Consider the following 13,989-nt stretch of genomic DNA (forward strand, 5'->3'; position numbering starts at 1 on the left):
GCACAGAAGCCCCATCCAGCTTGCAAGAGACCACCCAATTCCTTCAGCTTTTCCAAACAGCCAACCCGAGCCAGCTGGCTCTGTCCTACCAGGCCTGGCTTGGAGACCACAGAAAACCTCCAAATGTGGCTCTGCACCAACCATGCTACAACAGCTCTTAAAACAAAAATAAATGGGTGCTGCAAGCTGCAGGAAAATGTAATGGAGTCCAGCTACTATCACAAAAGCTACTACTTGGAAAAGTCAAGGACTTTCCCGAAGGTCAAGCCATGGCTTAAGAAGTCTTGGTGATATTTTAGCTTTTGTGTGTATTAGCTGGTTCCTAAAGTGATTTTCTTGTGTGCTTCCAAGAACTCCTAACAATGTAATTATCTAAAATGTCTATCAAGCATCCAAGGCCAAACAAAACCACATCTGTCTCCTAGGTCAGGCTGATAGCTTTATTTCTTGTGCAATTTAGGGTGAAACTCTCCTTTCTTATACAACTTTACTAGTAGACCCCTAACTTCTTACCTAACCACTTCTGGGAATGTAGACTGAGCACACAGATCCCCTTTTTCATATACTAACCAGTCATTAGCACTCAGTTGACCTCTTTTACCACTCCCATTTTGGGTTGTAAAAGAAAGCCTGCGGTCACTGCAAACTCTGTAAGAATTCAAGCCTGGTGACCTTGCTCTGCCAGAGGATTGCTGTTGCTTGGGTTATAACTCGATTCCTTCTAGACTTGGGGAGAACTGAGAGGCAGGAGAGAGAAAAGGATTTTTGAAGAGAGAATTTGAAGACAAGACAGAGAAGAGACAAGAGAACGGAAGAACTAGATGGATAAGAACTGGAGAGGAATGAACCAGATGGAAGAACTAGATTGAAGGGCAAAAAGAGAGGACCAGAGGAACAAGATGGAAGATGAGGAAGAGCCAGATGGGGAAGAACAAGATGAGGAAGAGCAAGATGAGAATGAGATGGGAAAGGAGCTGATATGGGAAAGAACTAGATGGATGAGAACCTAGATGGGGCAGAACTAAGATGATGGAATTAAGACAGAACCTAGAGGGACAGCAGATAAATGTAGAGAGAAATCAGGCAAGAAAGGAGCTAGGCACGAGAGCACAATAGAAGCTGTGTAGAGAGAGAACTGACACAGAATAATGAAGTGTGTGGACTAAGGAGTTTCGTGTACATAGATTCATTTCCTTTCATCAAAGATTAAATTATAAGCTGGTTATAGATTCTTCCTGGACCCCCATTGTCCCTGATTTAATGGGGAGGGGGCAGGGTTGGAGATGGCGGCTCAGTGGTTGGGAGCATTGACTGCTCTTTCAGAGGACCCGTGTTCAATTCCCAGCACCCACATGGCAGCTTATAACTGTCTGTAACTCCAGTTCCAGGGGATCTGACACCCATGGCAAAACACCAGTGCATATAAAATAAAAATAAATAAATAAATAAATAAATAAAACAAATGAGGGGCTGGAGAGGTGGCTCAGCAGTTAAGAGCACTGGCTGATCTTCCAGAGGGGCTGGGTTCAATTTCAAGGACCCACATGGCTGCTCACAACCACCTGCTAACTAACTCCAGTTCCAGGGAATCCAACGCCCTCTTCTGGCCTCCACATTCACCAGGCACTGAGGTGGTGTACGTACATGCATGCTTTAGACAAACACATTGGAGACATTTTTCTGGGGACAGAGAGAAGGGAACTCCAGCTGTGGTCCTAGCAAGAGTCACCTAAGAGTACGGGGACAGTCCAGGGCACCAGCCAAAATATGAAATAAGAATCTATCATATCTTCTGAGCTTTCAACAGTTTGAAGTTTTTGTATTTCACAATTTATATTTTTATTAGCGTCCATATTCTGCTAAATAAAAGCAGTAACAAGACATTAAAAAAACTATACAATTTATGTCTTGAGAATTTAATTTCATTCAAAAAACAAAACAAAACAAAAAAACTTGGTGTACATTTACCTAACTTAAAAATGTTGTTTCATCCATGGTCTAAGATACATGAATGTGGAAGACTTGATTTCCATTACTCAAAATCACCCCGTTAGTATTTTAAAATGTTTTACAACAGAAAGCTTGTCCTCCCAATAAAAAAAGATCCAGTCTCATTCAGCATGTAAAAAATAATTTAAAGCATGCACACATGCATGCACACTCACACATACACAGAATCAAAGCTAATACTTTCAGATCCACTTTTATTTTTTTCCTCCTCACATACAGAACTTCTCACACATTTCTTGCAGCTAAAGTCACTTGATGTTGGCAAGGTACCATTTTATCCCTAAAACTTGGTTGGCATCAAAATATGAGTTACCAGTGTTAAATCCATAAAATATTTACAGAGCACAGCACATTAAGCTTTAGACGTTTGGCAATTACACACAGAAGACGAGACCCCCACTCTGCATGTTTGGAACTGGGAGCTCACTGGTCCCTATCTGGCGACCGTACACTGGTTCAAAGGGCAGCAGCGGCAGCAGGCAGTTACTTCAGAGGACACTGAACACTATGATCTGGAAGCACGTTATGATGTCATCCCAGTGTGTGTACCACACCACCTCCTCCAAGGTGGCCTCAGATTCCTAGAATGGCAGGTCCAGCTGATACAAAATGGAGACAGCACAACATTTATTCTGTGGAGAGGCCCTACTCCTACGGGCGCACTGTGACTTTGAACACAACTCGTCCCAAAAACTTGTCACGTTCATCCTTGTTTTTGAGGTTTTGTGATCCATCAATTTTGCACTCCACGGTTGCTTCTTTCTTGGTGGCACTAGAATCAAAGAGGACCTGGACGGCGACCAGGGGCTGTCGGTACCCGACCTGGCAAACGGAGGAGCAGACATTAGTTCCCATTCTTCGGAAGTCAACTCACCTCCACTCAGGAGCCCAGCTGCAACCCTTTTTTTGAAACAAGGTCTCAATTTGTAGTCCAGGCTGGGTTCCCTTTTCAAGCCTCCTGCCTCAGGACTACAGGCACGTCCCTACCCTACCTTACTTACTTTGTAAAACTAAGTCTATGGATTTAGCCGATGATTTTATCTTCTTCACCTTCCTTCTCACTCGGCTCTCCCCTCAGCAAGCTCTGAGGGCATCCTGTGGGTGATAGGCCAGTTGACTTCTCCTGATGCCCTGATCCCTGGCAATTCCCCACTTTCTTCCCAGGAGTTCAAGGTTTCCACCCCCTGCAGTGTAGGCGTATTTTAAAGTCACAGCATTATTGTATTCTGATCCCAACATATTGATCAATACATTCCACTTACAAATATACTTTTATGAGATTCTAGCTGTTCCATATATGCTAAAAGATGATGTATATTTGCTATGGGCTCAATTATACATTACCATATTTGACAAATATTCCTAAGCTCAACCATTCTGATAATTTCACTTATGCACACCCTTTCTCTGGCATAATTGGGATATGTGTGTCACTTCTTGTGATCACTCTGGCTAGTACGTAGGAACAAGCCTACTGATGACTGATTCAACAAGAACAAATGCTAGAGTTTTCCAGAAAAGCTGGCACACCAACTCAGAGTTTCTATTCTCCCCACATTCTTACTGATGAACAAAAAGAAGTGTGACTTTACAATGTGGAAGCCTAGCTGACCACCTTAAGAGACTGTGGTCAACACACAATAATTGATTCAGTCAGTCAATAATGACCCTTCCTATATGACCTCGAGAAGAATACATTCACTCTCTCCCCAAGAATACACAAATAAATTTAATCAATGAGAAAAATTGATCCCAAAAACAAAAAATTCAAATTCCAGAAACAAAAAACTGCGCCATACATACCAACTCCAATCAAGCCCCTTCCTCCCTGCCCCCCCCATCTCAGACTCATTCTGAAGCGTACAGAAGCATGAAACGGAGGAGCTGAGAAGTTGTTCCAGATCCCAGGCTGCCAAGATGCTACAGCATGGCCTCTCACAAGGAAGAGGCCTATAAAGGCGCCATGCTCGTGCTTTAGCCCACAATGCACAATCGAAAGAGCACACAGATGGGTTAAGATACATGTTAAAATCTGGTAACACGCTTTCAGAAAACATACTATTCTAGCCATTTTGAGTTGGGAATAATTTCAAAAGAAGTTTAAAAATATGACAAAACTTTATATGTTTCTTTTTTGTATACATATATTTCAAAATCTTAAAATCCAAGCCCTGCTGTGTTTAGATAATGAGTTTTTATTTTTACACCTGACCTGTGAAGAGGACCTACTACTTCCCGAACAAAAGCCGCAGTACTACTCTGAAGACAGCCATCCTTTTGTCTGGGTACATGCTTTGCTGCGCCTTCCGTCAGTGGGGCACCCCACGATCCCTCCGTCATTGTTAAACCCGACAGACAGTGTGGATGATGAACGACAACACACATGCGCATCTACCAGACAAGCTGCCTCAGGATATGCAGTTTCCTAAGGGACGACTCTAAATACTTACGTGCCGTTTTTTCCCATAATATGGAAAATATTTTAAGTCTATAACTCCAAGGTCAGGATAAGTTGATATATTTGCTATGGTTTCATCCTAGAGTTGAAAACAAAAGAAATCCTTTTTAGCTCACAGTAAAGGTTTTAAAAATTACTGACAGCAGTTATGACAAAATTAAAGAAAATATGATGCTTCAGCCACTTTAATTACAAGTGTGTTTGAGAACTGCTTGTCTCTGCTGTTGAGACAGGTCTCACTTTGTAGCCCAGCTCTGTCTTAAAGCCATGGCAATCTGCCCACATCAGTCTCCCAAGTGCTAAGATTTCAGGCATGCACTACCACACCTGGCTGCTCATCTTGATTATAAATATTACATAACGAAATGCTTCACATAAACTATCCTGGTCCTCCCCACTTCCTGATCCACCCTAGAGTCTCTCCTCAGTGACAGCGAGCTCTGCTGCCCATGAACTCCTATTCGCCCTCTATGTGGGCAAAGCCAGCTCCTTGGCCACAGACAGCAGAAGCACTCCAGTACCGTGGGGTGAGGTTTTCCTAATGAGTGAAGTACTGTGCTTCTAGACGGAATGTATTGGCACCCACAAGCTAACAACCAGGAGAGGAGCACTCAGACCTACAAGTGGAGGCTACAGTTCAGAACCATTACCAACTGTAATCAGGATAAACCACGACGCAACCAACAGAAAAAGCATTCAGTGTCCATGAATAGAGAAAAGCACCAAATTCTACTTAAGTCAGTCACTAAGTGTCTGTGCATACACATCCCATTCACAGGCGCCCAAGTGGATCCCTAGCAGAGACAAACATGAACCCCACAAACAAGCCCCAAGCTGACAAGCCTCACTCAACACCCGGGCTTTCCATCTGGATGAACTTAGACTTGTGTGTGGTGCTGAAGTTCATGTGTGCTGAGCACACTTGCTCCCGCCGCCGAGCTGCAGGCCAGTCTGTGTGTGGTGTCTACTTCTGAGAACACACACAGAAGCCATGTGACTGCATAGACAGCAGCCTTGGGCTCTGCTTCTTGACTTCGTGCCCGGACGCACGTGTGAAGACACTGTGTACGCTGATGACACCCTCCCTTTCGCCGGTGTGCGGCAGGCTTTTGTTGTTTTCCGAGACAGATTCTGGCTAGGTAGTCCAGGTTGGATTATAGCATTTATCGTCATATAGCAAAACAAACAGCAAAAAGGGACAAGAAAACCCAAGTTCTAATGATCTAGATGAAATGATATGAAGACCAGTAGATAATGACTAAGAAACAATGGCCACATCTAAGAATGACCACCACTCCAAAAGGTATGTTCCTAATCAGGGGTGTTCAAGGCAAGTGTCGCTCACTACACTGTGTGCTCAGCACATAGGTGTAAGTGGATCAATCCCTAGCGCTGAAAAAGAAACTTACAATCTTGTATTTTAGGGCGGGCGGTGGTGACACACGCCTTTAATCCCAGCACTTGGGAGGCAGGGGCAGGTGGATCTCGGTGAGTTCGAGGCCAGCATGGTCTACAGAGTTCCAGGACAGCCAGGGCTGTTACACAGAGACCCTATCTTGAAAACCCAAGAATTACATTTTACATGAAGAAAAAGTCACATACTGATGGGTGTGCTTCCATGTTAACACTATTAGTAGTTTTCATTGAACCTATTTTACTTTAAACACGACACTAATGTGACTTACAAGCAATCTTATGTTCATGTTAAGAGCTCAGAAGTATATGGTAACTAGATTTTTAGAAGAATTTATCAGGAAGAGTTCAGCTACTGGGCAGATGGGATGCTCAGAGGATAAAGCTGCCCACAGCCATAGCAGACAACCTGAGTTTGATCTCCAGGACTCATACAGTAAAGAAAATGAACTTTCCTCCAATCTCACACATGTGCTTGTACAAGTGCACACATACATACATATATACATAAACATCAAATAACAAAAAACTCTTCAGCTAACATGTGACATGCATGTAGTTTTATTTTAAATCAACCCCCTTTTTGAGACAGGGTCTGACTGTCCTGGAACTCACTATGTAGCCTCAAACTCACAGAGATCCACCTGCCTCAACTTCCCAAGTGCTAGGATTAAAGGGGTGCACCACCACACCAGGCTTACCTTCACCCCTGAGTTAGGGTTTTTGTCTTGTTTCACTTAATTTGGGGGCACAGGGTTTCACTAGGTAGCCTTAGCAGGCCTCAAACTCAGAGATTTGCCTGCCTTGGTCTCCCAAGTGCTTGCTATTAAAGGTGTGCATCACCATGCCCTGCTTAAGGGAGGATCTTACTGTGTATCTCAAATTCTTAATTCTCCTGTCTCGCCATCCTGAGTGCAGACATTACAGGCATGTGACACTAGGCCCAGTTAAGCTTCTAGTTTTCTAAGTTTCTTGGAGAACTGAGTGTGCCACGTGACCTGCACACCCACCTAGAAGAGGAGCTACAGACTTCGTTCATTCACTCTGCCCTGGCTGACACTCTCAACTACCAAAAAGCAGCTCCAAGACGACAGCTCAGTGAGGCCTGGACAGTAGCAGCACCTGGACCCAGGGGCACAAGTCCTGGACTCTCCCCAAGAACTACTGAGTCAGAACTATAGGAATGGGGAACCAACAAGCCCAAGAGATTCTGTGGCATGATGACATCTGCAGAGCAAAGTCTCTGCCCCAGTAAGAAATTCATCTCTGACTTAAGAAAAGCTGTTTTCGGTTGATCGCAGTCCTCGGGGAGGACTTGTCCTGGAAGAGGTGGGAATGGAGGGTAGGCTGGGGGTAAGGGAAGGGGGGGGGGGGGGTAGAATAGGGGAACCCATGGCTGATATGTAGAACTGAATGGTATTGTAAAATAAAATATATATATATAAATAATAATAATAATAATAATAATAATAATAATAATAATAAAAAAGAAATGCTGTTTTCTCCTCAACTTGAAATGCAACATCCTAGGTAGCTAGTTCTCCATAAACCGGGGATGAACGCCAGTACCTGGCACCCTGACAAGGTTAGAGCTCAGCTGTGCGTCTTCAGACCTTTTTCACCCGTTGTCTACACGCGTGTCTTAGCTGTGTTTGCAGCATGGAAAGAAAACAAGTTATAGGATAGGAGGAAAAGGGACAGAGAAGAAAAAGAATGTCTCCTCCACCTTAAGGCAAAGGAGCAGACTGCGTTAATTCCCGGTGACACTGATGATAAATAAGCACATCGATTTTAAGACTTGAAAGAAAAAATCCTGATACAGGACGGGACCGCTGGTGTTGTAATGCCAACTCCATTACCAAACTAGAAAAACATACATCCTGGGATTGATGAGATGCAGTGTATGCAAACAAACAAACAGAAACCGCCCTTTTTAATGGTCTATTAGCTAACAGGGATCACCCGAAAAAGCCTGGTGATACCTATTTCAAGTATTTAAAAACCGTCAAAGTGCTGGCGTAGGGGTGGCGCACACCTTTAAGCACTCAGGGGGCAGAGGCAGGCAGATCTGAGTTTGAGGTCGGTTTGGTCTACAGAGTGAGTTCCAGGTCAGCCAGGACTACACAGAGAAACCCTGTCTTGAAGAGAAAAAAACAAAAACAAAAAACAAAAACACCATGAAAGCTTTAGTGATTTGAATACTAACCTTTGTCTCACACGCTATCCGTGGTGATCCCTCTGGTATCAGTTCGATTATCTAAGGTTAAGAAACATGGAGGAGTCAGTGTGTATAAATGCAGCGGAACCTCCGCTTCTATTGCTGGGGATCAGGGAGCAGCAGCTGAGATGAACATTACTCTGCAGACTCATCTCAGTCGTACTAACCTGTGTTCTACAACATAAAACAAACCTTCCAATACAGTGAAGGACTGTACTGAAGCGATTCAGTCATCAACTTTGCCACATTTACAACAACAAACCCTTAAGTTACAGGGGCAGAGGATAACAAACTATTCTGCTCACTTGTTTTGATAAAAGAGCTTGCTATGTCATAGCCTAGGCTAGCCTTGAGCATACTCTGTCTCCACCTCCCAAATGCTGGGAGGACAGGTACGCACCACTACAATCACATACAATAAAATATTCAGTATGAAATTATGTTCACATGGGGTTGGAGATTTAGCTCAGTGGTAGAGCGCTTGCCTAGCAAGTGCAAGGCCCTGGGTTGGGTCCTCAGCTGGGTGGGGGGGGTATGTTCGCAGCTATCCTGTCCCCTAAAGGCACATCTGAGAAGAATCCCAACTTATGTCTCTCCCACAGTGGGTTTCTGTGGTGCTAGGATGAAAGCCAGGGCCTTGACCATACTAGGTGAACACTAAATCGGAGCTGTAAGCCCAGCTGCTGAAGCTACAGAACAACATGGAGAGCAGTAGCTGGTCTCCACTCCTAACAGTTCTGGAAGCAACCAATGAGAAAAACCATGCCAGCTGGATCTGATGCCGCCCTGTGAGTCTGCAAAGCCAGTCTATAAAGCAAGCATGGCCTCTGATTCCCATCATGCAAAGGCCATTTCTAAGAAAAGAAACTCAGAGGGTGGTCCTCTGAGCAGGAAGTAGCTTTCCAGCAATATAGCAGACACAGTGGGGACAGATGTAGCAGGCCAGTGTTACTGAAGACATCCTCTTTAAAACGAATGTCTTAACTCACCTTACAGCACAGATCAAGTTCCACGTTCCTCCTGCCTTGCTGTTTTGGCCCTACTTCTTAGTTATGTCTTGTTAAACACCCCACTAGCATTGGCTATAACTACAACATTGTATTGTGCTCATTAGTATGTGGGTTTATTTATATCCCCACTATTTAATTATATGCACCACTCTATGCTTTAGTACTATTTAGGAAACTGCATAAAATCCACAATTAAACTATAGGAACCTTTTGCCATATTCATTTTCCCCCAGGCATTAACTAGCACTGCTGGCATTTTAAGTTAGTTATCTCAAAGAGATGAAAAGCAGCTATCAGCTTAGCGGCTACATCACATGTACATGACTGTTAGAAACGAGGAACAACAGAGGTAAAATATGTACGTACTCTGTTCATTTTCACAAGAATACAAGGTTGTCCTTTGGAATAGCCAAAATCAACATCATTTACACCACTACAATCTTGAAGCAAGGAAACTGGAAACTGACATGCTTGATAATCTGGACCAGTCTGTTTAAAAAGTATTCCATCAGTACAGTTTGTGAGATTCTTCTGTTCTTCTACAGAGTATGCTAGAAAGGAAATGTGTGTGCCAGGTTAGCCAAGAAAAGATACCAAACACAATCAGAAACAAGTCAAACCATTCCCCAAATGAATGTTTTTCAAAGACAACAACAGCAATGTGAATTACCAGGTAACAATAGCGAGTGCTCAGTAGAGGCTACGTTAGTTCCTTTGCCTGGTAACAGTAGCCAGTGCCCTAAAGCTTCCTGCTTCCCAGAGTGCCCAGGCTGGATTACAGAGAGCTGTTTCACTACTGCGTCTGGCACCAGCAACAGCTACAGAACCATTAGAAAATGCTGCATGTGCCCAACCTCAGCAACAGTGGCAAGGATGTGCAAAGGTGTGGCTGCTGCCCCCATGTCTAGTGGGCAACAGTATCATTTCAACACTGCAGGGCTATGGAAAGAAACAGCACTCTAACCATTTATGGCAAGGGGACCCCACTAACCTGAAAGATGTGTGAGGTAAGGTGGCAGGCAGGATATAGAAAGGCAGAAGCTGGATCATGTAAATTTTGTAAAAACTGTAAAGAACTGAGGCAGAAGGGTTGCCAAAAAAACCACGATGTGCCAGGCAGCAATGGTGCACACCTTTAATCCCAGCACTTGGGAGGCAGAGCCAGGGGGATCTCTGTGAGTTCTAGGCCAGCCTGGTCTACAGAGTGAGTTCCAGGCCAGCCTGGTCTACAGAGTGAGTTCCAGGCCAGGCTCCAAAGCTACACATAGAAACCCTGTCTCAAAATAAAAACAACAAAACAAAACAAAACCCCATTAAAAGATTTTATACCAGGCCGTAGTTACAAAGGGATGACGCCATCTATGTTAGTATTTATGCTATGCAGACAGACCCATGCAGAAAACAGTGAAACAGAGTCCTGATGCAGCACAGGTAAGACGCCAGCTGAGAAAGGTGTACTGAGCATGGTGACGACAGAGGTAACTAGTAAACCAAAATAGTAACGTGTTTAGGAACCAGAAAGGAGGAAAAGGGAGAGATACAAGTGTTGTAGAATATTATTTTAAGGTGTGTTACTTTTGTTTATATTGCATTTGTTTAACTCTGTGAAGCTGTGTTACTGTGCCTGTCTAACACACCTGATGGTCTAATAAAGAACTGAACGGCCAATAGCAAGGCAGGAGAAAGGATAGGTGAGGCTGGCAAGCAGAGAGACTATAGAGAAGGGAAATCTGGGAGGAAAAAGGCAGCAGCCAGAAGAGGAGGACTCCAAGGGCCAGCCACCCAGCTACACAGCAGCCACAGAGTAATAGGAAGATTTACAAAAATTGGGGGGGGGGGCAGGCAAGCTGGAGAGATGGCTCAGAGGTTAAGAGCACTGGCTGCTCTTCCAGAGGTCCTGAGTTCAATTCCCATCAACCATGGAGTGGCTCACAGCCATCTCGTAATGAGATCTGGTGCCCTCTTCTGGCCTGCAGGCAAACATAAAGACAGAACACTGCATACATAATAAATAAATAAATAAATATTAAAATAAGAAAAAAAGAGAGAGAGAGAGAATGGGAAAAGCCCAGAGGCAAAAGGTAGATAGGGATAATTTAAGTAAAGCTGGCTAGAAATAAGCCAAGCTAAGGCTGGGCATTCATAAGAAATAATAAGCCTCTGTGTATATTTATTTGGGAGCTGGGTGTTGGACACCCCAAAAAAAGTACCCCCCCCCCAGCAACAAACATGTACAGAGTACAATCTCACTCTGGGCCCACTGCACTACTGGCATTCAGCGGCATCAAGAAGAAGAGGTCTGAAGGGCCCTTTGCTCAGTGAGCCTGGTCTCGTGTGAAAGGCACTCAGAATTAACATACATGTGAAATTACCTAGTGACAGCTATTGGCATGTGCATACAAGTGGGACCACAAAAGCCATCTAAGTCAACACAAACAGGGACATTTCAAAGGGAATGCTTTCCAAAGAAAATGTAGTGGGGATTTTGTTTTGTTTTTGATACTTTGTGGATAAAAAAGTTATCAATAGTGATGGCTAAATTAGGCTGCCATCTCCACACACAAAGGAAGGAGACTCAACTGAAAAACAGCTCCATCAAACTAGCTTAGAAGAGTATGTCTAAGGAATTTTCTTTCTTTCCTTTTATTTTTCCCCATATACAGTGTTCTGCCTGCATGTATGCCTGGAGGCCAGAAGAGGGCACCAGATCAGATTACAGATGGTTGTGAGTCACCATGCTGTTGCTGGGAATTGGACTCAGGACCTGTGGAAGAGCACCTCCAGCCCTGACTGAGGAATTTCCTTAACTGCTAACTGATGTAGAGGGCCCAGTCCACTGTGGGCAGTGCCACCCCTGAGCAGGTGGACCAGGGCTGTATAAAAAAGGTATCTGAGCAAGCCAGTGGGCAGCTCTCCTCCACGGTCTCTCCTTCAGCCAGCTCCTGTCCTGACCAGCTTCCCTCAATGATGAACTCTAAGCTGTTCTCCCTGACTTGGTTTTGGTGGTGGTGTTTATGGCGGCAACAGCAAGCAAACGGTAACACAAGAGAATTTGTCTTTGAGAGGGATATGGTAGAGTTGGAACTCCTGGCTTCACACATTGTAAACATGTCACCTACCTCTGAGCTACACCCCTTACATGTATTTGGTTAAAAGCAAAGAATGAGTGGGACTATTGGAGGCAACTCTGACTCTCTTCACCCATTTCTCCAGGGTGTCGTTTGTAGCAAAGGGTGCTTTTAGACTGTTTGTCAAGCAGACTTTCACTTCTATACAAAATTAAATGAGAGGAGCTGGGAGGTATGAGCGCATCAGGGGAACACGGACAGTTAAGTTTCAGAGGAGCCAGAGTCCCAACACCCGAGGAAAACTTGAAATAAGAATGATAGTAAAGCCGGGCGGTGGTGGCCCACACCTTTAATCCCAGCACTCGGGAGGCAGAAGCAGGCGGATCTCTGTGGGCTAGAGAGTGAGTTCCAGGACAGGTTCCAAAGCTACAGAGAAAACCCTGTCTCGAAACTGACCCCCCCCCCCAAAGGTACTAAAGAAAAGGTTAATTTTAACAAAATAAAACTTTCAATTTAGAATCTATCAGGAGGGGGAAAAAACCCTTTATTTTTAAACCAGATATTTGTCTTTTAGACATGAAAAGGACATTCCTAAGAATCAACAATGACAGGTGAATATTTAAACACAAAACCAGTGTAGGTGAGATGGCTCAGCAGATAAAGCAGCCACTGCCAGCCTGATGCCCTGAATCCAAACCCAGAATCTAGGTGAGGAAAATGCTGCTCCTACAAGATGTCCTTTGGTCGACAAACACATGCACTATACCTCCCATTTTTTAAAAAAAGTAGTAAGACTTCAAAAAAAAAAAAAATCAAACTCCAAGGGGATTAAATGGTACAATCAGCTCTGGAGAGTTTTTTAAATATAAACAAAAATGAGAGAAACATAAGACCCAACACAGAGCAATACCAGAGAACCTGCAAACAGCTGAGTATGAAATGCTTCAAGTAACTGAAGGATGAACTGAAAAGCCTCATCACTTCCCAGCAAAATGGTTTGGAGGATGAAATCCAAAAAAATGCATTTTAATTTTAGAACCTTACTGAGATAAAAATTTTTTTTTTAAGATTTATTTATTATATATATAACATTCTGCCTCTATGTATCTTGCAGGCCAGAAGAGGGCATCAGATCTCATTATAGATGGCTGGGAGCCACCATGTAGTTGCTGAGAATTGAATTCAAGACCTCTGGAAGAGCAGTTAATGCTCTTAACCTCATAGCCATCTCTCCAGCCCCAAGATAAAGATATTTAAATGCAAGCTGGGGATGACTCGGGCCTGTAAGCTCAGCACTCGGAAACTCAGGCAAGAGGGCCTAAGTTCAAGGCCAGTTTGGACTAGATTCTACCTTAGGAAAGAAAAATTGTACTAATAAGGAAACAGAAAACAGGGCTAGAGAGATGGCTCAGAGGTTAAGAGCACTCACTGGCTGCTCTTCCATTCCAGAGGTCCTTAGTTCAATTCCCAGCAACCACATGGTGGCTCACAACCATCTGTAATGAGATCTGGTGCCCTCTTCTGGTGTGCAGGCACAACTCTGCATAAATAATCAATCAATCAATCTTAAAACAGCTTCCATTCTGCACTCTGGTTTCAAAAGCCATCCCAGTGACTCTTCAAACACGAGTTCAACCCATGTATATTCTCTTCTTAAATCTGCCATCTTGGCCAGTTATAGGAGCCAAGAACATAACTGGTCTCTAAGGAGCTTCAAAACCTGGTCCTCCTTTAAGCCCCAATGTCCATCTCCAACTACTTCCTGGCTTGCTGTATCCAGCCCTTCTCCCTCTCCGATGAACCTTGAACACA

At 43.9% G+C, this 13,989-nt stretch overlaps 1 protein-coding gene across 1 annotated transcript in view; it reads right to left on the bottom strand.

The window, feature by feature from the left end:
* Positions 1-2,187: 2,187 nt before the first annotated feature.
* The window catches only part of Atp1b3 (ATPase Na+/K+ transporting subunit beta 3), a 34,592-nt gene continuing 22,790 nt past the window's right edge, over positions 2,188-13,989 (bottom strand). Inside the window, exons 4-7 of the mRNA XM_028866028.2 lie at positions 9,476-9,660; positions 8,088-8,138; positions 4,461-4,547; positions 2,188-2,832 (exon numbers count right to left, since the gene is read on the bottom strand). Coding sequence (XP_028721861.1) covers positions 2,662-2,832; positions 4,461-4,547; positions 8,088-8,138; positions 9,476-9,660 — 494 coding nt within the window. The 3' untranslated portion in view covers positions 2,188-2,661. The remainder of the gene's footprint in view (positions 2,833-4,460; positions 4,548-8,087; positions 8,139-9,475; positions 9,661-13,989) is intronic.

Source organism: Peromyscus leucopus, chromosome 7 (genome assembly GCF_004664715.2).
Source record: "Peromyscus leucopus breed LL Stock chromosome 7, UCI_PerLeu_2.1, whole genome shotgun sequence".
NCBI classification, from domain to species: domain Eukaryota; kingdom Metazoa; phylum Chordata; class Mammalia; order Rodentia; family Cricetidae; genus Peromyscus; species Peromyscus leucopus.